Here is a 23,294-nt window from a genome sequence, read left to right as displayed (position 1 = left end):
TTGGCAACAACAAGGTGGTGTGAGTCATATGCGTGACAACCATCCCCACCTGCAGAGGGGGTGGCCCTGGTAACCTCCACCCCGTGGGGCAGGTCGAGCCGCTTGCTGTACACCAGCTTGGAGCTGAGGATGAGTTTGCTTGCTGATTGTAAGTTGGCTGTGGAGGCGGACCGCGGCAGGGGTCTGATGGGAGAGGTCTCCGGAGACGAGTCGGCATTGACAACTTGATTGGGAACCATCAGCTGGCTTTGGAAGCTATAATCTGGGCTCGGCTCATCTGGACACAGAGATGCAGGAATATCATAGCTGGCTGGTTTGATGTAAATAAAATGTTAGACTTCATATTTAAAATTCATGCATCTACTTCCAATTTTGCCAACAGCTGCTCAGCTGTGTGTAATGCACACTTACCAACACAGGCCTGCACAGACTTGAGGTGCAGGTGCCACATCTGGAGGACAGAGTTCCTGTTGAGATCCTTTTCTATCACCACCAGGAAGAACTTCTCAGAGAATGGAGCAGGTTGGTAATCTAGGTATAGTAAAAGTACGTTACTGTCTTCTTCTAATGAAAATCCTTTTTTTTTTGGAAACGTACCTGCACAGAGTTTTAATTTAACAGTGTGCTATACCTTCACCAGATGGAAAGGCGGGTGTGTATGCATCTGTTTCTTTCTGGGGCTTGTAACCTAGAATGAAGTCCTCTTGGAAGACATGAAGCAGCTGGGTGTTGGCGCCACACTGGGTGCACATGGAAAAAGCATCAAACAGGTTACTATGTCTATTGATTAGCAGGTTTCAGGATTTCAAGCCCTGCATTTCCGTCCAACACTGACCTGAGGTGGGTGTGAAAAACACAGAGCAGCTGCTAACCTGGTTTGTAATGACGTCCAACTCTATGATACATCCGGGTCTGGCAGTGGACTGCTGGCTGACGATGTTGAACACCTCGCCCACCAGTTTCTAAACAGGGACACACGCATGAAAAATGGCAAATTATCCATTTAGTGTACTGCATTTGAAACCACTATCGTGGCGAGAAAATACTGCATATTATGATGCAGTGTGCAGGGTAATATAGGCTTGTGGGTGCTATGAAGAAAGAGATAGAAAAATTAGCTTTATGATCATAGCCACATTTCCAATAAATGCAAGATCTTGTGTCCAATGTCAAAAGCATATTGTTACTTTGTGTTTTGGCAAGATTTTTAACTAAAGGCAGCATCAAAAGGAAATTATTAAATAGCTCACAGACAGTGAAAAGCTGCTTAATAATAAGAATTAAATATGTGAATGATGTTGTTATATCAGATTTGTGATGTTTCATGATTGATGGGTGCCCGCAAGCCTGCTTTGGACTCGATTCCTTTCTGACAAAAGGTTTAAAGACCCACGATGTGAGACATGAAGACCCACATGTATAAGATTCACTGAGCAGAGTTTGTCACATCCCAATAAGCACCATTACTCCTTTCCTGTGCAGGACTGAGTGTGTGTGTCCACTCACAGATGTTTCAGGATCTGACAGCTCATCCAGTAGTTTTCTGGCATCCACCACGGCTTGATAGAGACGCAGGTTTTTACCATCCGATGCCACGAAGCAGGCGCTCGCACTGTTGCAGTAAGTTCCTGAGGGACACAACACAAAGTTCATGCAAGTATCGCAGGTACTATTTTGTCTACAAAACAATGATCCAAAGAAATTCATTAAATATTTGGCAGTTTTAAATGATTAATTAATAATAATGATCTCACGATTTAGAAAGAATTACTTTTAAATTTAAATTTTAAATTTCCTTCCTCAGACAGCAGAGAGAGACTAGATCCAGGTTGGACTTTAATTGGAAAATTACATATTATATAGTCTATATATTATCTTTCAAAGCACAGCCATGAAAATGTGCAGGCTATAATGAGACATGGAGAAAGTTTTGAGTGCAAATCTGACATGCAAGGTGGTGCATATTTGGCACGGTTTTGTTTTGACATATAGTGATCCAAATTTAATTTTGCTCTATGAGAAACATACTGTGAAACTTCCACTTTTACACTCAAGTTCGTATTGAGTTCTTGAAGTATTTTCTCACTGCCACAAAGTTTCTGCGCTGTCATTCATCACTGAGGTTAAAATTTCCACCACATTAAAAATGCATGGGGTGTTTACCGAGTACAGAGCTGGGTACTAGTGTAGGTAGCCAAGCAACATTGCTGAAGGCAGAGGTGTGCAGGGAGTTGATGCGGGCCAGTTCAGAGACCCCTCCAGTGCAGGACAGGGGTCCAATGTGGTCCACCCTCCACAAGATCAGCTCACTGTAGATGGCGTTGGGGTCATGGAAGGTCCTTGTAGCTGCATTACGAAGCTGCTTCCTGCTAATGGAAAAGTAACACTAGCACTCATCATCATGCAGAGGGACAAGTCCATCATTTGCAGTATGAAAATGTGTCACATTGTGTTACAATAATCAGCATCTAAGGCATTTCAACCATGTGCTCCTTGCTCATTCTTTCTCATTTACTCCCTTCTTGTCCTGTGCATTCCCTCTGTTCTGTACCTGGGAAGTCCCTTTGGTAGTGGAAAGGTAGGAGGCTGCTCTCCTTCCAGACTGCCAGGGGCCGAGGGAGGGGTGAGCAGAGCATTATGGTGAGAGGAGGTCAGCAGCAGGGGCAGCACTGTGTGGCAGGCTTGGTCGTTCAGATGGAAGCGGTGGCCGCAGTACCGGAACTTGTGAGATACAGTCAATACGTTGGAGAAGGCAGAACGCTCAGCGAATGTCACAGCCCACTGCAGAGGGAACCAAAAAAATGAAGTGAGGGCTAAGGTCACTGAAAAACATGGAATAAAAAAGGGGCATCCCAAGCTCTCGAATCTTTTACCTGGTTGAGAGATCCATCAACATGCTTGGAGACCATCATGACAGCAGGACTGATGCCAAGGCAGGGGTTGGGAGAGGAGGCCAGGGCGGGTGAACCCAGGCCGGCTGAGGCTGAAGCAGAGTGGGGGACGCGTTGGACCATCCTACCTGGCTCCCCTGCCCCGGCACTCTCACCCTCAGTCAAAGTGCAGGCGTACATCAGGATGTTTTTACTGAGCGAGTTGGCATCACCAGTAGGAAATGCCACTGGAATACGGGAGGAGAAGGACACCTGGTGGGAAAGATGGGGGGAAATAAGAATTAGGAACACAGGCTCATACAGTACACACACACACACACACACACACACACACACACACACACACACACACACACACACACACTCAGCTTATTACATAATACATACATACACCACCACTTTCTACAGTGTACAGTATATGGACTTCCTATGTGTAAACAGCATTAATAAAGTTCTTATTAGACAAGGCCAAAGTCTGTGTTCTCTCATTATGATCTGATAATAAAGACACATACAGTAGCTATATGTCTGCATACGGCACCGTACCACAGCCATGCATGCAAAGAAATCGCAATAAGTAAGGATCTTTATTTATTTATAGAAATGCTCAGAGGTGACCTCCCTGGGGCCGATCTGGCGATATTTTGGGTTGGCATCATCTTAAATCAAACTGATCAATTTCTGATTCTTTTTTCGCTGTAAAATTATAGCATTTGAAAATGAGTTTGCCGGACCAGGGAGCGACTCGGAGTTTGCACTCTAAGGCTGGCAAAAGACATGGATTCACTAAACTCGCTAACAGATCTGTTATCTCTCATTTCCTCACCGGTTAAACGTCGCTAGCGGGCACGCTGTCGCTAATTACCGTCAATTCTGTCAGCAACTTGTTGACGGGCCAGAATTAAATTTGACTGTTGTCTGGTCTCTGCAGCCAGTGTCTGCACTCAGCTGACAATTGTAACTGTAACACCACCTACAACTGTGAGTGGACTGAGTGTTTGTGTAGTTCCAACAACTCTTCGCCTCATTTGCATTGCATTTGTAATTTCAGGGGTTGCATTCTCCCACTTAAACTTGTATTTATATCAGATGAATAATTAAAAAATAGAAACTTAACAGTCTCTGCAGATACCCAATATTTAATGACTGTGATTGGGGCCCAAAAATGTGACTGGGACACCCCTCCATATTTTTTATACATGAATTATTATTGAAAACTTTCAATTAAGGTGTGATTCATTCAAGTGAAACTTTAACAATGCACATTGCCTTTCCAAATATAAAATAAACAGCTGTCAGGAATTCAATCAATTTTCAGAAAACAGTGTGACATGGCAAAGTTTTAAAAGCCTACATGCAGACAGGAGCACAGTGCCTCTCCCCCAGAGGAAAGAAAAGGGATATTAGGAGTCTTACATAAGGCTGGGGGAGTGCTGAGTCACCTCACATTTTCAACAAAAGTCAAACTACAACTTCACTGCTGACTGACCAATGTGTGAGCAAGTGATTCACTACTGAATTTAAAGCAGAAGAGCTACTTATTCGGAACAATAATTCTCACTTGCTTTGCTTTCTGCTCACCTGAACCTGTCTGAAGATTCCCTGGTTGAATTCGTCCAAGTACTTCACATGCCAGACCAGGAAAGATCCATCGGCAGGGTGGATGGTGAACAGCATGTCTGGGCTCTTGTTCCACTCTGTGGTCAGAGTCTCCATCTTCCGCTCCAGCAGCATGGAGGGCAAAGGCATGCTGGAGCTGGATCCCGGGGAGGATGCCTTGGTGCTTCCCTGCTCCCCTGGTTCACCCTCTTCCCCTTGCTCTGAGGAGGCTTTGTCAGACATCTCATCCAGGTCTGGAAAGCCAGAAAACAGTGTGTTTTTACATGAGATGCTGCTTTTAAACTAATGTGTTTTAAGGAATGAGTGTTGGCCCAGCTGTGGGTCATACCAAAGTCAAATTTCATAGGGGATCCTTCGGGGTCCAGGGGGTCCTCGGTGGTCTGCTCCAGCTGCTGTTCAGAGAACTTACGAAGCTGCAACATGAAGAGCTCCATGGAGGCAGTGAAGCTGAGGTCCTTATTGTTGAGCCAGTGAACCACGAAGCCTCCACCACCACTGCCATCGTCAGGGTTGAACACTGCAGAGTCAGCCAGCGTTGACGGGATATCTGACGGAGGGAGAGGAAGGTGGGAGGAGGAAGACAAATATGGGTGAATGTACTGAGAAAAAAGGTCAATAAAGTATTATTCGAGCTTGGACAAGTTATCAGAAACACAGAAACATGTCTGAGCCAGTTGCAACAAAGGACAACCCACCTGTGTTGGGGTTAATACTGGCTGAGATATGGAAGTGACACAGGGCGTTAGCGTGATGAACGATATGGCGGTGAGTGTGTGTGTCCTGTGTGCTAAGCTGAGAGGGCAGCAGCTCACTGTGTGCCACCAGAGCCGAGGACCGTCTCCGGCCCCGGCGCAGATGCTTCAGGTGGTGGATTGACTAATCAAGTAAAGCACAGGAATAACACAGACCAGGTTTAGATACTTCCTTAAGCAGATATAGTACATATTTTAGATTCTCTCTAATGAACTGCCTCTGGTCAGATCTGACTGAGTAAATAAGTGTACCTCCAAAGCATGTTGGATTTTGTCCTTATTGCCTGCCAGGCCTGGCAGGCTGGAGCTGAAGGACTGTGTGTTCTCAGAGATCTGTCCTCCAAGCAGGCTGTCCTCTGGTAGCAGCGTCTCCGACCACAACCTACACACACCATCCTCGCAGGACGTCAGTAACACGTTGCACACCGAACCCCTAGAACATAAAAGCACACACACTTACACAATCAATAATCACTTTGTTCTTCTTTAATATTTTTACCCTAAAAACATTCAATTAAAACACATTACACTGTATTATGAAATCAAGCGGTCGTGGGTTTAACTGGTAGTGGTATGTGGCATATGAGCATATACTGCTGTGACTTACTCAACACTGTCTCTCTCAGTGCATCTTACAACCCTTCCAACAGACACAGTGAATTACAAAATGATAAATAAAGTGGGAGTGCAAGTGGGTGGAATAAAATTTAACATGTCCAGATTCTCACTGCATGACAGGAAACAACCAGACGGCTTCTTATTTGTAGATCCAATGAAACGCTACAGATTCACGAACAAAACTGTTTAAATGAGATGCTCTGAATACAAGCTGAGAGTATGTGTAACTAACACCGCACACTTCTCTTTGCTCAGCCTGTGATCTTTTGCTTGATGAAATCAATAATTCACTCAGTGGATTAGTCAACTATTGTTGACAAATAAGAACGAGACTAAATGTGGTTTATAAGATAAAAACTCTGCTAAAATGTCTCTTCATTTTCGTTTCGTTTCGAGACGAAATTTTATCACGTTATTTCGTCTCGTTTAGTTGCGTTATTATTATTTTGCAGTATTTGTGTTTCCTGTGTCTCACTTCAGGGGCTGCATCAGGTCACACTCTGCAGTCGCAGGCGATGTCATGGCATTAGTTCCCACTTGTGGCATTATTTAGAAGATGCAGCTGCGGTAGGTTAGCGTTAACGACAGACAGCTGACGCAGAGAACAGGACCGATGGCCGGCCAGCCGGCTTTGCTTGGTAAAATAAATATGTTGTAAATTCAAATCAGAGCGTCTTCCTTGTCTGGAATGGATGTATTCTTGAGTCTATAAGGTAACAATAATATAATAATAAGACAACCTTGTTTGAATTGTGAAATGGGTTTGGCTAAAAGAAAATTTTGGTTTTCGTCTGTACTACTAGGCACTTACACTATATTGACTGGGTTAAATAGTCAATATAGTCAATTGCATTACTAAAAATAGACTAAAATGCAATTTTCATTGACTAAAACTCGACTAAACTGTCATCAGTTTTCGTCGACTAGAAATAGATGAAAATAGCCACGGATAATTCTGACTAAAATAAGACTAAAATGCTCAGACTTTCAGTCGACTGAAAAGAGTATGAACGTAACTAAAACTAATAAAAACTAAAATGACAGCTTGACACAAAGACTAGACTAAGACTAAAATTAAAACAGGCTGCCAAAAACAACACTAGACTGGCCACAGACACAGCAGGCAGTGGTGAGGGTCAGCCGTGGGACTGCACATTTTTGCAGGAAAACGTATAAGTGGAGCTTTTCTTTCATTGTTGCATCTGTGAAAGTATAGCTTGCAAGGTATTTGAAGACTGATAACACATGACTTGAAAGGATCAAAATCTCTTTCTAGAGTCAAAAAATAATGTCATCCTTTAGAAGACAACAATCCACTCTGACCGCTTGCTTGTGTGTGTGCTTTCTTACTTGGGCATGAACTTGCTGGTCTTCCTCCACGACATACCAGTGACCGAGCGGGGATGAGCCAGGTAAACGAAGGAGAAGTGAACGGGCGGAGGCTTTTTATCGGAGGGGTCCTGGACCACCACTGCAGAACGCCAGCCCGTGGTGGGATACCACACCTTGAGTAAACAGTCATCCTGCGTGTGCAAACACATGCATCGCCACAAACATCACCACAGGCCCATTTACAAAAACTTCTCAGCAATTTGTTGTTTTGCAACGTGTTTACATGAATCGTACCTTCCCCACTGTTGCAAAGTACTCCCCATCAGGAGACCACTTGGCAACGTGCACGGATGCAGCAGTCCTGAGAGAAAGCATAAACAATGGTATCAGCTACATTCACTTCTCCACAGGACAAAAAAATACCCACAAGCAGTTCTGCTGTCGTTTGTTATCGTGTATGTGGTGATTTTGCACATGAGTTATTTCAGAACTTGCACTTCCTTGTTCTACAGTAGCTGCTTTGCTGGATATGCATGAGTGTCATCAGATGACAATTACTCATATGGTATCATATGTCTATGTCTGTTTACACAGCTCAAAGCAAGCACAGGCCACAGACTCAAAAGAATGGCTGACAACAGCGCATGCAAACCAGCTCAGATGAGCCTGGATAATCAGTAACTGCCTATAAGTTTTTATCAGTAAAAATGCTGCAATGTCACAACTTTCAAGGGGAAGAATTAGAGTTAATATTTTGTCTGCACGCGGCACTAACTCTTTACTGCATGAGTGACAGAAAAAAAGCTGAACACGTCAGCTGACAGGAAAAGACAGAAACATTTTGCTCTTGTGTTACTTTCAGTGGGGAGAAAACGAACAGCGCGCATGTAATATTCGACCGCTCCCTCAAAGCCTGAATAACAACTCCACTTCAATTTTCTTTCACAAAATTGACAGTAAGCTTTGCTGTTTTCAAAGACGAGCAAAGCAGTCTTTCACTTAGAGTGACAAACTTGCAGAATAAGAGTGCAGAGAGGAGGGAATGAAGAAAATGAAATCACATAAGTCTGCTTGAGGCTAATCAATGCTAGCTGTCGGGATATGTACATATTTGCTTTCAATTGTTAACCTTGAAGTGGCAATATTTTCTTTCCACGTCAATGATGTTGCATGCTTTTACAGTATACACTAATGCAAACGCGTACTTGCACTGCCAGACACAGTTCCAGTCATTGAGGACAGGGTGGGGCTTGTCCTCCGTCAACTGCCCATCCTCCTCCTCTATCAGGGCATCTGTCAGTGGTGGAGCCCACAGCTGGAGCCGCTCAGTTGCTGCTAGGATACGGTTCCCTGAGGACACAAAAGCACTATGTCACACACCTCTCGTCCCACGTTGACAACTACAGTACACAGAGCCACATGCACACTGTGACTCTTACATAATGCACACGTTGTTCCTGACAAACCGCAGGGGGCTGTAATGGGAGCTGTGCGTAGCGTGGATTAATTCTGTCAGTGAATCGGTTAAACACAGAAAGCATCGCCGTACCTTGTGGGTCCCAGGCCAGGTTGTAGGTGATGGCATCGAGGAAGAACTGTCCTGTCTTTTGCCACTGATAGTTAAGCTGCTGTTAGTGACAGGAGAGTGACACACACCATGCAATGTTATTGGCACACGTGTGATTTAACTCACTGGGTACTGACTTAAAGCACTACTTATGTCTAAAACACTGACATTTGTGCTCACCTTGTGGCGTTTGTTTGGGTTGGTAGAAAGAGGTTCAAAGATGCAGACTGTGTTTCCGTAGGAAGCAGCGATCTAAAAATAAAGAGCTGTGTTCATCATCACAACATTACTCACCCCATCAGTGCTTCTGCACAGCCATTCCCACAGGAGAGGGGTAGGTGGGGAGTGGTGCACGACGGCAAGGAGAGGAGAGCACGGGCAGTGCAAGACAGCAGCTAACGCCAGGCTAAATGTACTTCTTTATGCTCGGTGTAAATGACAATGTCTTCTGGCATCGTGGAAAAACAAAACCCGCATGTGGGAGTGTGTCTGAGGGTGCAGTCAACACTTACCCTGCCAAGCTGGTGGGAGCACTCCACACAGCCCACCTGTATGTTTCCATTCTGAGCTCCCGGGATAATCTGCACACACTCAAAGTCACTAGCCAAGATCACTACATCACAACCTGAGCCATAGGCCTGGAAAAGAAAGGGGCACAGGAAGAGGAAGCAAATCAGAGCCAGTCACAATAGACAAATGTCACTTCAAGACGAGGGATGAACAATAAGCAAAAAAAAATAATAATAATACTGCGATACTGTGAATTTACACAATGCAGAAAACAGACACACAGCACCTACGCCTGATGAACAGAACAAAAAGCCACCGATGTTGTGTTTTCGTGTCACGCGAACAAAGTCGTGTCAAAGAGAGAGAGGCAGCGCGCTAGCGAGAGCTCAGCACTTGGATAAACTCTCAGAAGTGCAACCACATCGGCAACGCAAGACGCAAGTTCGCTGAACACCTCCTGGCTGCATGCTACGTCCGTTTCTGGTCAAGCACTGCAAACAAGGAGGAGCGTTACCTGAACGTGAGAGAAACCTCCGTCAGACACACTTATCCGATGTGTTTGAGCTGCATATAGAGGCTAATATTTAACATATCAATTGATTGCTCAGGCCTACAAAGCACTGAAACTTTAAATCAAAAATATGAGTGTGAAGTACATTAATGCTTTAAACGTGTCTTGAAAACAATGACTCACATTTCTGAATTAACTCTACATTTCACATAGTCTACTGCTTTATAGATCCAGTTTCTTATTACTTTGGACATACAATATAATGACACATGAATAACTAAAAGCAGGCCGTCATCGCACTCCATGACACTAATATGAATATTGCATAAGCAGGGTGAGATATTACGACAGGATTAGCACAGCACGGCAATTCCCTTAAACCACCATACGACTGTCAGGATGTGGTGCTAAAATGAGCACAGAAACCTTATAACAAGTAACACAGGATGCTGTTTTACAGATCTACTGCATGAAAGAACTGCACCTACTCATGTGCAATAAGCAGAAATACACAGCGCATGCTAAACGGCCAGGCTTAATGGGCAGACCTCTGTTAATATAACGATTAGGAGCAGCAAGGTAAAGTGATACAATGGTGGCTGCTGGCGGTTGGGAGCCGTGTGTAGAATGGCAGCAATGGCAGCAGCACCTGGGAGACAGGCAAGCTGGCCTCGAAGCAACAGTACAGCCAGGATGACGGCTTGTGTCTTTCATTATTCAGGAGAACAAGAGGAGAGGCTGGGAAGCACTGGGTCACACAACAGGACCGCGTTACAGCCTGTCGGATAATATAAAGTGACAGCCGGGGATGAAGTTATTCTGAAGACTGTCATAAGATTATACTTTACATGCCCTTACATAATATGTGGGACATAGGTAGGAAGAGAAGTAAGGGTGGCGCAGTGTGTGCTTTACTATTACTGCGGCATTTCCTCCTGCACATTACAGCTGGAATTAAAAGCGGTCACCGTCACGCACTGTCTAGGACTGCTCTGCACCTCGCTCTCTCATTCACACACACACACACACACACACACACACACACACACACACACACACACACACACACACACACACACACACACACACACACACACACACACACACACACACACACACACACACACACACACACACACAGAAAGTGTGAGTCCGTTTCACTCTCTGTGTGAGCAAGGTAATTTGGATGTGGTAGGACCTTGAGCCAGGCCGGTAAACATGAGTCTGCCTTAAATAGGATGACCCATCATCACGGCTTTATTCTTTTGGTTTGGGCCTGGCGTGTGTCATGTATTTCTCTCATCGTCCACAAATCCACATGCACACACACACACACACGGACGCAGAACATCAAGGTACTGAGGGATAGTAATATGAAGTGGGATAATTCATTAGTAGTGGCGGCATAGTACTGATAAATGGCATAATGGTAAACATTGACACAACTCACATGAAGCCTCATTAGCATCTTCATCATAAGTAATTTTACAGATCTGATTTTCACACATTCATTGTTTATCTGGTCTTTTAAACGGAGAATAAGATACTCAACGGTCAATACTAGAAAATTTCCCATCTCAACAATGTTCAAAAACGGTGCAATCTGGCCTTTCACAAGCACTGTCTGTCTACATGACTGTGTTCAACTACTGAGGGGCAATAATATTGGAGACAGAAGACATGAGGGTCTGCTGGACGCCCAGTCTAATCAATTTAATGTTAGGAGCTGTCACGATATTCATTTGATTCAGCAACAGACGGCAGTGAGGAGCCGCTGATTCTGTCTATGAATGTGCTTGGAGCTACACTAAAGTATTTGTAGCTTATAAATCTGCTGACTTAATGAGTGCAACCCTGAAGCAGCAAGGTTTCCTCCCTGTCAGTCACGAAAGCTGCTTACATCAAGACCGTTGCTGCCTTTAGATAAATATTACCTCCGTAACACATTAACACTGACGAAGCAGTTCCATTTATAGTGGGAAGAGAAACAATTGCAATGTCATGGTATTGCTTTATAGAAAGTGAACTACATTTATTCAGCGACTGTCTTGAGCAGTCATGTGACCTTTGGCTGGAAGTGCTTTTTGCATTGCACTTCGTTGGGAGCATTTTGATTTCATCTAAAGTGTTTTGAAGTCCCACTACTGCAGGGGTAGGGAACCTTTGTCCTACTGAGGGTCATTTCCATTTTTATAACATCCTTCTAGGACCATACTCAGTGGCAACCCCAGAAATTTGTCATAGGAGTGGCACGCATGCCAGGTGGGTCACTGGTGATTGGGCAGCACCTAAGAAGCTTATTGTGCCGCCCCTTGGCAGCTCCCCTGCCCATACTACATTACTGACCACATGTATCACACTAACCTCTACGATGACTAGGGCTGCTCTCTTTGCTGAGGTGTCTGATGGTATTGATGAAGATGATGCTACTCCTGGATGGCTTTCTAGATTTGGGTCAGTCAGCATAGAGTCAGTTTTGAAAGAGCTGCTCTCAGTTGGAGGTTGTTGCAGCTGATGCCACATTAAACGGCAAACTATGTTCAACTCCTTTTGTTTCATATCCTGAAACCTCTCATCAAGCGACAGAGGAAGTTTTGCACACACCAGCATAATATGCATGTCCTGGCAGGCTTTTGCTGTTGTTGAGAAGGAAAATGAACAGTGTTGTTTCCTCTTCCCTGTTGCACTTGCCACAGCAGAGAGCTGAGAAGCTGGCTGGAGCTTGAGGTTCAGCTCTCAGAGCCACTTGGTAATGTCCACCATGAAGACCAGAGCACACAGACGCTTCCTATCACTGAGTTTCCACGTCAGGTTTTCCTTCATCTCTGTTAATTATTCGACGCAAACTGACAGTTTGGATCAATTTTACTAAATGCATTGTCCTTGCAGCTCATCCGGATTATGCAATGCAATGTCCTTTTTATTTTATTTGCTTTATATTACTGATGAAAGCATCTTAGATGCTATTTGAATAACTGAAAACACCTTGAGGTAGGCGGTTTAGCTGCTTTTCAGGGGAAATTCACTGCAAAAGAAAGTGAAATAGTGAATGCAGAACGTTACGGTATGTGCTGTGATAATGAAAGCAGATAACAGGAGAAATCACTTCTGCTTCTGCTAATGCCACTCACTCCCCATGCCTAACGCAATCATGTGAAAATGTCCCACAGCCACAGCTGCTACCATGTGGGCCATTTTCATGTTTGTGCGAGCTTGCTGGCTTTGGGCCGCAGTCAAAACGGCAAATATTTAAAAGCAAGAATTGATCAATTCTGGCCTGTCGTAACCTGGTCTCTCTGTCAGCCTGCATTTTCCCTGGCAAAGCCTGAGGCACTGACCTGTACTTTGATCCCATTGTCTATAGCCATATCATATGGGCCCTGTTGTTCATGCTATTCACTGCAGCATGACTGCAGTGAAGCAGTGGTCAAACTACACCAAGTCCAGCGTCACTTCGTCTCCACTCTGTTGGTCGTATCATATCCAACTAAATCCATGTATCCAGTGGACTGGCTGCAATTGCAGCATCTTAATTGATCTCAAAACACAGACGGGGTGATAACATCCTGTTTAGTCAGGATTCTGATACATGATTGAGGAACTTGGAAAAGGTTAGTCAATTGTGTTTTGGTATGCCATATCACTGCTCTGTATGGGATGGCTAAAATCTTGAGTGAATGACCCGTTTCATATGCACTGTGCAATTTCAACCAAATTTAGAAGGTAACGTATTTGAAGCAGCAAAATCTGGTTGCATTCCACCCATTGGTGTATCTACAGTTACATGCTAAAGCTAAAGGGCTCTGGGTTATGAGTCTGAAACACCTGAAATTTTACAAAAGTCACACTTCTATTATTCTGACAGATCAAGATCCTGATGCAGAGTAAATACTTTCCACTATTAAGATAAATAAATGTAAAGGAATATGCAGCCTGGGTGGGTTTTTGTAATCTCTCTCTCTCTCTGTGCTTTGTAGTGTATTCTATTTTTAGTGGCTCACTCATCTGCCGCTCTGCATATCAAACCCAAAGGTCTGTTTGTAAGTGCATTTACAAACACAGGTGAAAAAGCAGTGCGACAGACCCAGAAATAGTCTTTATAACCGTGATTTTTTTACAGCCTCTCAAGAGGACATTATCATCGAGTCTTCAGTGCTTAACGCTCGCAATATGAGAGACACAGATGACACTAAAAGACAAAATGGTTAATGTTTGTTTTGTCATTAAATTGATATCAGAAAAAACATCACTTTCTTTTGGCCTCTTCCTGCTGATCACCGTACACTTCCTTCACATTTCTACTCATGGTTCACACTTTCCTGAAGCGGGTTTCTCAACATGAAACTCCACCCACCATCCATGGGCCCACAGAAACAACAACAACAACAACAACGACAACAGGGCATCTGTGTTTTACTCTCAATCATTCAAAGTCCATTTAAATCTTTCCATTTCTGACAATGTGCACAACATTTAGAGGCCATGCTGGAGCACAGAGACAAACAGCATGGAGAGGGAACTATTGCATGTCCAATGAAGTGCTGGCCTCAAGCTTGCTCACTTGAACTGGTGCACTGGCTGCTGTAGGTTAGGTGTGTGTGTGTGTGTGTGTGTGTGTGTGTGTGTGTGTGTGTGTGTGTGTGTGTGTGTGTGTGTGTGTGTGTGTGTGTGTGTGTGTGTGTGTCAGGGTCTGGCCTAGGAGCCCTCAGGGTCAGTGTGAGTGTAACTGCATCGGACATGATGTCTAGTGTTCTTCAAATATCCTCTCAGACACAGAAAGAAAACACCAGGCATAGAAACTGGGGCCCTGTGGCGACGTGCCGGGCTTTAGCCTCACAACCAGCTCTGTCCTGTGCTGTTGAGCAGATATGACCCTCGGTACAGAGCCCGCCTGTTTACATTCGAACATCCTTGATCTGGGGTCAGTGTAAGGGGAAAGGGGGAAAACTCCTATTTATAGTTTTCACAGAAATGAACAGGACAATGAATCAGTGCACTATATTGTAACAGTCTGAGGGAATCAGAAAGGAGGGTGGAAAGGGTGTGTGAAAAAATATGAAACAACAGCAACAAAGCAGCACCTCAGTAATACGCAGGAGGAACAGACCAAGCCCAGATTTGGCAGCCATTAGACAGGCTCACTGTGTTCTCAGCGTGAGGGAATGGTGGCCTGCAACATATCTGCTCAAGAATTTACTTTGAGGCGGCATGGACAGAGTTTAACTAACGCAGCCGTGTTGCTTTTGATATGAACTCCGGTCAAAAAAGACTCCATGGATCTGGTCCATGGTGACAAAGCAGTCACAACCGTCACCAACAGGGCCAAAATCATGACCTAACGGTTTGCACCTGAGCCAATCTTAACCTTTAAGACCATCACGTCTCATTTTCATTATGTAATGACACAGCGGTGGCATATTTTCCCAGCTTTCAATCTTTGTGGTCGGCAAACCCTGAGCTTCAGCTAAACACCATTCCAGACATCATTTCAGTAAACTGTATGAAAAGGTGACAGAGCCGCTTTTGATAGCAACAGATACCCCATTCAGGCTCAGGATGCTAGAGTTTTACTTTCTACTACATTTTAAACGTCAACAGATTCACTTTAAGCATTTTAAGAGCCATAGCATCTGTTGTGGTTATGAACTATTTGGCACTTTTCCCCCGCTCTGTTGTCATCACAAAAGGGGCTGCACTATTGCATGTTCTTGCCATGTCTCTCTGCACTAAATGGGATATTGACTGGGCTTCTCTGCAATGTAAACTTGAAGCACAAAGAGACCTCAGACGGATAAAGAATGAGTATAATCCAAAGAGGTCAATAAATGGCAGACACAGTATGTAGCAGGTAGTATTTGATCAGCATGAGCACCAGTACATAAAGAACAAATGACTGATGCCAAGCTCCCCCATGCGAGCTGAAAAGCAGCCAACAGACATCAATACAATAGATGCGGTTTCTCTTCTACTAAACTCAAAAAGAGGACAGATGGCACCACGTTTTTGATTGTTATTTTCGACACTAACACGCTGCCATTCAGCCCTCCAGCTCATGTATCCATATATGGCTCTCTACGTCATGGCTGGCGCAGCTGATGCTGGGATGACAGCGAGCTAATGATCCGTGAGGAGGATTTAACGCCAAATGGTAGCGAGCTTAGCTAGTTCTGCAACCAGACAAAACACAGCTTTGCCATCCCGTAGCGGTGCGCAATTTTTGCCGAGCCCCGTGCGTAGTCACCTGTGGTGTGTGCACCGCAAAATGTGGTCAGAGCTGGCCCCTTTTGCAAATATTTGCCAATAATGTTATGGCTGCGCAAAGGGATTCCCTTGCAGTATTCTAACGTAACGAGATGCAGCTAAAGGTCATTTGAGTGGCTAGCGTCTTGTAGCTATAAATAATAACGTTACAGTATAACGTTACCCTTAAGGGATAAATGCAGACATTTCCATTGAGTATCTACTTGAGGACGTCAGCTTGCCAATGTCTGCCTGACTGTCAAGGTAAATGAAAGAGGGGCTTGTGATCAGGGTGCCCGGAGAGGTCTCGACTCACTGTTTGTGAATCCCTCGGTGCGGCAGATTGGCTAGCACACTGCCCGGCTAGCCAGGGCTTTAGCTCGCTAGCCAGCCCGCTTCCAGCCAATACAGCGCTAGCTAGCTAACTAGCCAGCTAGCTTGTCAGCGGCTAGCTTCAATGGGTGTCATCTTGAGCAAATAATATCAAAATAAAAGCTCACCGTGAACGGAATGTCAACCACGCTTCCCACCGAATAGCAGCAATCTCCAGGGTTTACAGCTCCCGTCAGCACCTGATGCAGATGCATTTTCCTTATATTTTAGCAGCTGATGTTCTTTTTTTTAATTATTAATAACGAGTCCACCCTTTCGGTTTCTCCATCTAGCAACGACTGGGAATTCCATCAGTAACGTTAACGTTGTCCTCGGCCCGGCAGCGTCGTCTTCCTCCACAAACGGAAGGTTTGCGGGGAATTTGTCTTCGACCCGTATAAATGTAATCTCACCTGGCCCTGTCATCTATTTAAACATGTAAGACTGGCCGCCCGTCGCCTCTCACTGTCAACACCATCCCCACGATTAATCGTGAGAGCCGAGGCAGTGGGATCTCTGCAGCGAACCTGACATGCGCGTTCACGACATTGTCAAGGCACGACTGAATGATCATAGATACGCGAAACCTAGACAGGGACCTATCGACTCTTGGATATCACCTTAAGCCTCGTTGGCCTTTTTCCTGAATATAAAAGCCTACTGCGCGTGGTACCGTGCCTGTCTTTAAATAACGCAAACACTTCTCTTCATGACGAACCGTGCATCTTTCTGGGGCACTGTGCATCCGCTCTAGCATTGCTTTTCTATGTTTACGGCGCGCCAGTATGTGGAGCTAGAAGCCCTCTGCCGATGATTTGAGTTCATTGATCATAAAAGTAGAGTCTGTGGTGAAACCAAAAGTGGTGGGAGTAGTAATATTGAAAGATGGGAAATATGTTATAGAATGAGAGAAAACCGTGGACGCAAAACAGCGTTGAAATGCAGCAGACAGCAGCCATACTCTGAGAGCCTTTATGGAGCTGAAGGGTTTTCTTATGTGGGGTTGAAAGTGGCAGTCTAACCAGGTCACATGCAAATTTTGAAACTGTTTAATGATGCTTATGAAACGGTGCTGCAACAACTCAGCAAGAAGAAATGAGAGAGAAAATCTGTTTCCATCCTATGTGACGTTGTTAAGGCTTCAAGGTATGCACATCTGAAACATTTAGTTGTTTACTAATTAGCATTAAGCAAAATGGCAAACATTTCATGTATCCAGCTTCTCAAATGTAAGGATTTGCTGCTTTTCTTTGTCTTATACAATACAAAAACAAACAATCTGAAAGTGTAACTTTCTAATGTCTTATACACCAAATGATCAAGAAAATAACTCGCAGAATAATTGAAAATAATCATTAGTTGCAGCCCTGACTGCATGGGCAACAGCTGATGTCACAGCTGCAACATAAGCCATGAAATGCTGTGACAATGATGTCCATTACTGTTCGACATTTTACAGAGAACAGAGAGTGAGTGAGCAAGACCCGTCTGAGCTTCACTGTCGCTGCAACTGTCCCTCAGCTCCTTATCTACCCTCATTCATCTCACTGATGAGATTTAATGGAGCAAATCACCATTATACTGTCTATCTGCCTCCTCTTTTGAACCCCCTCTTACATATCCATTGTCAGACTCTCTCCTTCATTGTCTCATGAGAGGACTGACGGGGACCCGTGGTGGTGATACTCACAACCAACCATCATGGCATTGGCCTACTTATTTAAACCACACTGACATCATCAGGCAGGGCCAGCCTGCCAGGCACCATGACATGCAGGACAGCAGAACAGAAAATTGCGAGGCAGTAGCCCAGAGAGATTGTGACACGTACACATAAGCAGTGTCAGCAACAATGGCGGGGGACACTCGTCCGGGAGGATGTGTAATGTTTTGTCTGTCCATTTAACATTTGGTGGCCTGAACTTGGAGTGTCAGATGTTACAGCTGCTCTGTAATCACTGACAGGCCACAATAATGGGAAGGGAAGTACTATCTGTGCTGACTGAAGGGGGGAATTTGAGTAAATTTGAAAACTGAGTAAGTAAATATAGAAAGGCTCAAGATCACTCAAGGTTTTTTCTGATGTTTGAGTAATTACTGTCGCAGAATAACTTAAAGACCAGTTCACACGGTACAAGCAGCCCTTTGTAAGTCTTTATAAATCAGGAACAAAATCCCTGCCTGACTATGCAGCATTATGCAATCCAGATAACCACCCAGAAAACTGAAAGTCAGGGAAATCCTGCTTGAAATCTGCTTCCTTCAGCTCCTGAATGGCTGACTGCTGTGATTGCATGCCTTTACCTTGAAGCACCTCTCTCCGAAAAAGTAATCTAGCTAATATATCTCAAATGTTTTTAAGGCCATTTATACTCACACTCAAAAAAAAAAAAAAAAAAAAAAAAACTGGACACATTCACCTATTTCAAGGGTGCCTTTCCTTATCGATTATGATTTATGGTGAGCATCCACTTTAGATTATTAAGAAACAGGGGATTCATCTCTTAAAATCCCAGGGATGTTGTGCATTTGGCCAAGAATGCTGAGATCACTGCAGAGAGAAGAGAGCCAAAAAAGAGTTATATGAGGGTATTAGCATAGCTAACCTGTGTATTTAGATCAGGAAATGAGGCTCATGCAAGTGACACTGTGAGTAACAGCCATTGTATGTATGGATATTGCAGTAGGGTTGGAAGAAGGTTGATGCAGTGTTTGTAGTCCCTGCAGTGCCATTGGGAGACAGAGTCTTGATCTACAGAGAACAGAATTAAATGCATTATAGATTTTCTCATTTCATGGATGGCTGCTAGCTGGAGGGAGCTCCGGTCTGGGCCGGAGGTACAACGCATTCTGCTCCCCAGGACAAAAATGTAATGGAGCTTCTACACATTCTTAAATAATTAAATTGCTGTATATTGTTTAAATGTAACTGTCATAATGTAACAATACTGACCGTGCGAGCGCCTTAGTTTTCTGTCAAAGCAGCACGTAAATGCTGAGATAAGCAACAGCTTGAGCACAATGGTACCTCTTCACACTAAATGTCGAGAAGTGAATCTGACATTTCAGTCAGACCTTGATTAAAACTATAAATAAGTTTCAATGTCTGAGGAGTCTTTTTTATTTCATCTCATTTTACAACCAAGAGAATCAGTATTCATGCTGCTCTGTGTGTTTTGGCAATCTGTGACTACTGGCACATGCATTTTGCTTTGTCACTGTTTCAAAAGAAATGGGCCCTAACCAGCAGGGAGCAAAGAATAACCTTAATAATTATTCAGTGGTTCTCTGAAAATGTGAGTGAAAATGAATTATGTTGGAAATTATGAGATAAACACATTGTGATGTTTGCAAATAATACTAATGGGACCCAGGAGAGCAACACAGAATATCTAATACAGTGTGCTGATTGTTTCTTTGAAATGTCAGAGTAATGTATTGTACAGGAGAAGAGAGGATTCAAGATAGCTTTCAGGACTGCTGTTAAATTACACTATTAGCTCTTTGCTTCTGCAACATGACTGATGGCAGCTAAGAGTTAGAATGAAAAGCTCAAAATATTCGCCTTCATGAAATCCGATGATCTGATCAGGTCACCTTTGTATGTTGAAACAACTCTTACAGTTTCTTAACACAATCAATCAATCACAGCTCAGAAAGCATGACCAGCAGGCTTTAACTCCTATGTAAAAACGGCGCATGAGCAAAATGCATGCCGGACACCTGACCTTCTTCACACATTATGCGCAATAATTTCACTAGTCCTTCTATTATTTCCTTCTTATTCTTATCATTTCCTTTTCCGTCTGCTTAGAAAGGAGGCGAAATGCGTCGCGCCAATGGCAGCGAATCAATGCTGCATTCCAAAGAACACGAGTCTTGAACAGGATTGGGCACGCTTCTCATCCATCCACTTGTGAGGAAGCGGGCTTAAAACAGGCCACTCAAGTGTTCATCCATCTACCCTATTCATGAACAGATGTGTTGCCTCCGGTCTCAAACCATGCTGCATGCAGTCTCTCTGTCTCTAGCTTTATCTTCCTCCCTCTATCGTTTCACAAAGCTGATTGTGTTCGACTGCAACAACTGATACTAATGATGATAGCATGCCTGATGAATTGATTGCACAAATGAATAAAATATGTTAATAATTAAAGACATCGCAATCCATGATATAAATGTACAAAGAAGATACCAGCAAAGATTTAAAACGCAGGAAGCAGCTGTCACTAACAAAACTGATAGTGTTATTATACATCTCATAATGGCTCCCCCATAGTGAGTTATTAAAGTTTTATGATGGTGGTAGAGGTTTACTTAAATCAATAAAATTTGAAAATTTGAAGTAAAACGGGCATAAAATGTTTTTACAACTATAAGCAGCTGAATCGTAAAAAATACATATATAATTAGTCATCTTTTTTAAGTCAAACTACTCAATTGACAAAGTGCTTTTGCCTTAAAAACAGCATGCACAGGAGAGTAAAACATTTCAGAACAGCGTCAATAAACTGTTTTATTAGGGTCTTTTTTAAAAAGCCTCTTATGACAGTTTACCACTTTGTACAGTAGCTTGCTACTGCTCTTTTCTGCTCTGGGGCAAGGTCTACTCCTTGATGAGGTGGGCGACGGTCTGGCCATTTATTAACTTTTTTGCTTTTTGTGTGTGAAGAAAAAAAAGAAAAGCAGCAAAAATGCCCTTAGATGCTGCTATTGGTAGTGCTAAAGCATGATAAATTGCACTCTACAGTGACCCAATGTGTAAGAGAGTGTGATATTTTGGAGAAAACGTGACTGGGTGTACTTCCACGAGAGAAAATGTGATGAAGTTCCCTCCAGGGTGCTGATCCAGCGGAGAAGACATTAGGAGGTTCCCGACAGGGTGTCCATCAGTGGAGAAAACATGATGCAGTGTAACATAGGACGTCCACCACTGCTGTCAGACTGTACAGTATGACGATGAGAGTCTGTTTAGCAATAACTTAATAGCACTATAATACCATCAGTTTTGTCTTTATTAGACTACTATGATGCCATGTTCATCAACACTTAGATGCCTCTCCCACTGCAGAATGCTGCTGTGAGAGATTTAACTCTGCCATGTTATATGTCACCCTTTATTGCTTGCCCACAGAGGACAAAATTGGATTTTAACATTCTTTTGTTCAAATCTAAAACCCTGCAGGGGGCCGGCATGTATCTCAGAGCAAAAATGTTGCATTTGTTAAGGTGCATCCACGGCATCCTGTTCGTGCACGTTATGATGAAAGGAAGCCATGGCCAGTGGCCATTTTGCTATTGTAGTCTCCAATCTTGGCATCATCTGTCCTTACAAATTAAAAGCATCCAGCTCAGGGGCACCTCAGTTAAACTTGGAATACTTGAAAAAAGTGAAACTTTTAAAGTATCAGTATCAGAGATTATCCTGTATTCTCCTCAGTCTCAGTATGTGGTAACAGTAAAACTTAATAAAATAAAAACTTCCTCGATGGCAGCCAGGGCATCTTAATGGATGGACCCTAATGATTTCTCTTGCCTGGAGGAAAAATTACAACCGCTTATGATTTGTGATTCTCATAAGGGTTTTATTTGTTCTTTTATCTGTCAGCATTTCCTGGCAGCGGTTGAGCGTAATTGCCTGGCCTCAGTAATTCCTCCACATTACAGGTATTTGATTTTGGTGCGAATTTCTCTTCACCTCATACACGAGCTTTACTAGCATACCGTACGTCTCATCTGTTCTCACTTTCTTTCCTCCACGCCTCCTCCTCCATCTCTGTCTCACACACTCTGCAATCCTACTCAGAGATTTCTGTGTCTGCAGAGATACTGAAGATTGATGACAGCTATTCCAGAGCATCGTCTCTGTCTTTGACACCGCCTCGTCTTTCCCGTCGCTCTTTCTACACTCTTGTCGCTTCCCCTCCTCTTCCTGCTCGGAGGAAGGTCAGCTTCTTTTACTGTGGTTTAACTAGTCCATCTGTCTCTCCTGCTTTCCTGTCCAGCCAGCCTTGGGCTAACTGATGAATCTCTCACGCCTGCAGTTGTTTCAGGAATTATTCATTGCCACTGCCCTGAGTGTGTGTGAATTATTTCCCTTCCTATTCAGTGGTTCAGAAACCTATTGAGGGCTGTTCAATAATACAATTGAAATGTGTGTGTGGGTGGGGTCACTAGCAGAAATGCATTTGCAATGTTAAGTTTCCTCAGCCCCTTTTGTTCTGTAACATGATTCATCACCACATTATTGAGCTTTATTGTGTTTCTCTTTCTCATTCATATTTGGACCACATGCTGTTCTCTTTCGGCAGGTGCTATGCTCACAGTGTTTGTGCATGTGTCTGTTTTCCAAGCACCTGATGTGAGTGATGGTACTGTAGTGTACGAATAATTTGTCAGACACAAATATGAGTTCATCTGTGCAAAGTGCAGTACATGATAAAGGAGCAGATGGTGGGCGTGAGCAGATTTCTGACGTGGCTCTGAAGTGTGAAGAGAAGATCAAGGGCTTTGCACGCAAACACACAAGCATGCACACACAGACACACACAAACAGACCATACCAAAGCTTATAATCCTGTCTGAGTTGCAACAGGTTACTGAATCACGGTGACAGACAGCGATGAACTCCTGAAAATCAATAGAAGAGAGAAGATGTGCGAGAGCATTTAACAGCTGTATGATCATTTTGTTTATATTATGCACTGCCTTTATATCCATGCATGCACCTCAGAAGACTTTACTTTAGCATTTATTAGAATTTGTATTTTCAAACATTTTGCGCAGAAAGAGGTGCACATATCTGTTATTCATATACTATATGCATCATAGGGCTTCAGCCCCTTAATACTGCTCATATTACTGTATGAGTAAAACACTGA

The 23,294-nt window shown here is 43.6% G+C and overlaps 1 protein-coding gene across 5 annotated transcripts in view; it reads right to left on the bottom strand.

Moving 5' to 3' along the window:
- The window catches only part of dmxl2 (Dmx-like 2), a 41,170-nt gene extending 24,268 nt beyond the window's left edge, over positions 1–16,902 (bottom strand). For 2 of the 5 annotated variants that reach the window (XM_070959966.1, XM_070959993.1), the window contains exons 1-19: positions 16,542–16,902; positions 9,293–9,418; positions 8,961–9,032; positions 8,763–8,841; positions 8,419–8,563; positions 7,508–7,574; positions 7,232–7,404; positions 5,516–5,696; positions 5,207–5,387; positions 4,840–5,058; positions 4,473–4,744; positions 2,874–3,143; positions 2,552–2,781; positions 2,164–2,369; positions 1,507–1,628; positions 873–962; positions 632–740; positions 412–531; positions 50–277 (exon numbers count right to left, since the gene is read on the bottom strand). In XM_070959966.1, coding sequence (XP_070816067.1) covers positions 50–277; positions 412–531; positions 632–740; positions 873–962; positions 1,507–1,628; positions 2,164–2,369; positions 2,552–2,781; positions 2,874–3,143; positions 4,473–4,744; positions 4,840–5,058; positions 5,207–5,387; positions 5,516–5,696; positions 7,232–7,404; positions 7,508–7,574; positions 8,419–8,563; positions 8,763–8,841; positions 8,961–9,032; positions 9,293–9,418; positions 16,542–16,628 — 2,977 coding nt within the window. In that variant the 5' untranslated portion in view covers positions 16,629–16,902. The remainder of the gene's footprint in view (positions 1–49; positions 278–411; positions 532–631; positions 741–872; positions 963–1,506; positions 1,629–2,163; positions 2,370–2,551; positions 2,782–2,873; positions 3,144–4,472; positions 4,745–4,839; positions 5,059–5,206; positions 5,388–5,515; positions 5,697–7,231; positions 7,405–7,507; positions 7,575–8,418; positions 8,564–8,762; positions 8,842–8,960; positions 9,033–9,292; positions 9,419–16,541) is intronic. The other 3 variants (XM_070959999.1, XM_070959976.1, XM_070959985.1) reach the window with 2 other exon arrangements.
- Positions 16,903–23,294: the final 6,392 nt, after the last annotated feature.

The sequence above is a fragment of the Chaetodon trifascialis genome, chromosome 1 (genome assembly GCF_039877785.1).
Source record: "Chaetodon trifascialis isolate fChaTrf1 chromosome 1, fChaTrf1.hap1, whole genome shotgun sequence".
Classification (NCBI taxonomy): Eukaryota; Metazoa; Chordata; class Actinopteri; order Chaetodontiformes; family Chaetodontidae; genus Chaetodon; species Chaetodon trifascialis.
Note: the sequence above shows the minus strand (reverse complement) of the source record. Positions and strands in the feature narration are given on the sequence as shown.